General features: G+C 46.3%; 1 protein-coding gene across 3 annotated transcripts in view; it reads left to right on the top strand.

The window, feature by feature from the left end:
* The window catches only part of GSN (gelsolin), a 48,436-nt gene that overhangs the window by 30,383 nt on the left and 14,519 nt on the right, over window positions 1-3,534 (top strand). For all 3 annotated transcript variants that reach the window (XM_008573372.1, XM_008573370.1, XM_008573371.1), the window contains 2 exons: window positions 384-473; window positions 2,643-2,775. In XM_008573372.1, coding sequence (XP_008571594.1) covers window positions 384-473; window positions 2,643-2,775 — 223 coding nt within the window. The remainder of the gene's footprint in view (window positions 1-383; window positions 474-2,642; window positions 2,776-3,534) is intronic.

Below are 3,534 nucleotides of genomic sequence, written 5' to 3'. Positions count from 1 at the left end.
TGATGATCTCTGCCTCCTGATGTGGGTGTGAGGATGAAGTAAGATCTTTTAAAGACACGTCATGCAAGGTATTCGGTAGCTGTAGTTGTCACCATTAGAAAGTAGATTACATATCTGAAGAACTGTACTGAAGGCAGAAGAGCAGGGGTGTCCTCTCGTCGTTCCTGGAGTCAGGGACGCAGAGACTTTTTATAGGCAGATCTGGTTGATCCCCACACAGGAGGCATGTGACCTGATGCGGGATGTCTCGAGAGGGGGCTGGACTCCATGTGGAGGGTCACCATGGATGCCCATGGGGTCCCTGCCTGCCTGGGGAGCTTCCTCAGGAGCCCAGGCCCTTCCCTCCTGGTCACCCTTCCTCTCCATCTTTCCATCTCCTGCAGGTGCTGGGCCCCAAGCCCGATCTGCCCCCAGGTACTGAGGACACAGGCAAGGAGGATGCGGCCAACCGCAAGCTGGCCAAGCTCTACAAGGTGAGCCCCAGATGCACTGTCCCCTGGGCGTTGCATCAGGACAGGAGGCAGGAGACCTGCTCTTCCCCGCTCCACGGCTGTTGGACCCCGAGCAAAGCACCCTTTTTGTGGGGGGCCTCGGCTTCCTCATGTTTCTAGCGGACGCTCTTCTATTTCCTTTACCTTCCTGCGCTAAGAGTAAGAGAATGTGATAAACTCCAAACATGTCTGTGTCCTGTTCCAACATGGGATCTCTTCTTGGATCTCAGTTTTGTCATCTGTAAGGTGGGAAGAAGAGCAGAAGGGTCAACTTTGCAGGATTTCTGGGAGTCCTCAGAGAAAATGGACTGGAAAGTATCTTAGGAAAATACTTAGGGAAATACTACAGAAATGGGTGGGGGGTGGCAGTGCGGGTTATGGTTAATGACTTTATAATTTCTTCCTTGTGGTTTTTGAAACAGAATTGAGGCTTATCTTGAGCTTAGGAACTCTGACTTCTGGGCTAAGTGTAGAGATAAAGCCCAGCAAGAGCCCCTTATGCTTGTGTTTTCCCCAGCGTTATTTGTGGTAAAATAACAACAAAATGGGAGTGCAGATTCCAGCACCTCCAGAGAAAAACCACATTGTTGATTTTTCTGATTATGAAGTGATACGTTTGTTGCAAAAGAAAAAAATAGTGAGCAATACTCAAGAATATAAAAAAAATGAAAGTCACTTGTTTAAGATAACCAGTATTATTTTAAAAGCATGTTTTTATTACAAAAGTAACAAAATTCAATTAAGAAATAATAGGCTCTTCACCGGTTTTCATGGTTACACACTCACCATTTTGGTGAAAGAACACATCTTTGTCCAGACACATCTTTCTGTGCCTAATTACTTTTCCATCTCTATTTGACATAAATGGATCCATACTATTCATGCTGTTCTGTAGTCTTCTTTTTCCCACTCCACATGGTTAGGAATATCTTTTTATAATAAAGATCTATGTGGCCCTTTATAACAGGGACATAGTATTCTGTCTGATGAATGTAAGAATTTAAGCAGATCCTGACTGATGGACATTAGGATGTCTCCACCTTTTCTGGTTGCAAACAGTTCCTCGTTGTTCCGCTAAGGGCGCATTGGGGCAAGTTTCAGCACATGAAGTTGCGGGGTCACAGGCTGGAGAATCAGCCTGTGGTTGGAAACTCTGGTTCTGGAGCCAGACTGCCTGTATTTGAATCTCAGGTCTGCTGCTTTCTAGCTGTTCAGGTTATTTAACCACTCTGTGCCTTGGTTTCCTTATGAATGAAATAGGAACAGGAATAGAGCGATATGTCAGGATTAAAGGAGTTCCATCATTATATGTTATACGAATTGCTTTGAACAGTGCCTGGCACTTAGTAGATACTCTATTCGTATAGAGCACTTATTATTTGAAATTCTGATATAAGTTGCTCCACTGCACTCTGGAAGGTCTCCCAGATTACCCTCAACAGGGCTTTGAAAATGCCTGTTTTCTCACAGCCTTGCCAACTCTGGGTGTTGTCAATCTTTTGAATTTTGACTATGATACCCTTTTTTTTTTTAAGTTTGATTAACTTTTTGTTTTGGAATAGTTTCTAGGTTTACAGAAAAGTTGCAAAGATAGGAACAGAGAGTTCTTGTATACCCTTCACCCAGCTTCTCCTAAACATCTTAACGTAACCAGGTGCATTTGTCAAAACTAAGACATTAACACTAGTTTAATATATTAACTAAACTACAGACTGTATTTGGATTTCCCCAGTTTTTGATTCCAAGTTCCTGCCCAGGATATCAGATTGCATTTAGCTCTTTTTATTTTTATTTTCTTTTTTTTTACTGATGAGGTGGAATATCTTTTCAGCAAACTATTCAATTCTTCTCCTGTGCTATCCCACGTTCCTGCATTTATCCTGCCTTCCCTTCCCATGTGCAGTTTACATGTTTCACCTGAATATAGTTCAGCAGGTGCAGGTTTGACAAAGCAGGAAAGGAAAAAGAAAGCCTAAATGTGTCTTAGAGTGTGAGGGCAAGAGCCCAGGTGTTACTCTGCAGTGTCGTGTGGGGTGGGGGTGGGTGTTGGCTTGAGGTCGTCCTCTGGCAGGCCAAGGTGGTAGAGGTCTCATTCATGGGTGATGGCTGCAGACACTCACACGCTGGGCTCCCTCTCTCTCGTTCCCTCAGGTCTCCAATGGCGCAGGCACCATGTCTGTCTCCCTTGTGGCTGATGAGAACCCCTTCGCTCAGGGGGCCTTGAGGTCAGAGGACTGCTTCATCCTGGACCACGGCAGGGATGGGAAAATCTTTGTCTGGAAAGGTACTGGGATGGGGAAGGGTCCCAATTAGCCTCCAGGACCGAGGGTGGAGTGTGTGTTGGAGGCATCCTGGTACAGTGGAAATTAGGAGCTGTGGGCTAATGCCCCGGCTTTGCAACTGACTCGCTGTGTGATCGTGGGCACTTTACTAACCCTCTCTGGGCCCCAGATTCTCTCTTTGGGCTAAGATTGTCTGAAAGGTTAATGGCGTCATGTAAAAATTATGTAAGAGATGTCTAGCTTTGTGGTCAAATGAGTTCGTGGGCAACGGTGGATCAAATAATGTTAAACAAGTTTGTTTATTACAGGACTTCTAACTTGCTAATGTACATTGAGGCTCTTGATGAAGGCTTTTGATCTGTTTCTGTGTGGGAAATGCTGCGCTAGAAGTCCATGGAACTCTTTGAGGAATAGCTTGTGGGAGGCTCTTGGAAAACGTTGGCGCAGATGTTTCTGAGAGGCCTTGAGATGTTCTGAGAAGACCCATCACGATCCTCCCCAATACCCGGAGGCTAGTCCCGGGGAGGACAGAAGGGAGGGTGGCAGTGAGTGGACAGAGAGCACGTGCGCACTTGTGGCCATTACTGTCATTATCTGGGCCTGTTGGTCCTGGGTCAGCTGACCTGGGTCTTGGCCTTGGCGATGGGAAGTCTGGGAGCGAGGCTGGCACTAACTGGCCAGTAGCTCGCCTGGCACAGGAAGGCTGTCAGGGTTGGGACAAACTTCAGACTGTGAAGTGAGAGGAGCCTGTCACTGGAGGG

The sequence above is a fragment of the Galeopterus variegatus genome, unplaced genomic scaffold, assembly GCF_000696425.1.
Source record: "Galeopterus variegatus unplaced genomic scaffold, G_variegatus-3.0.2 Scaffold912, whole genome shotgun sequence".
NCBI classification, from domain to species: domain Eukaryota; kingdom Metazoa; phylum Chordata; class Mammalia; order Dermoptera; family Cynocephalidae; genus Galeopterus; species Galeopterus variegatus.
Note: the sequence above shows the minus strand (reverse complement) of the source record. Positions and strands in the feature narration are given on the sequence as shown.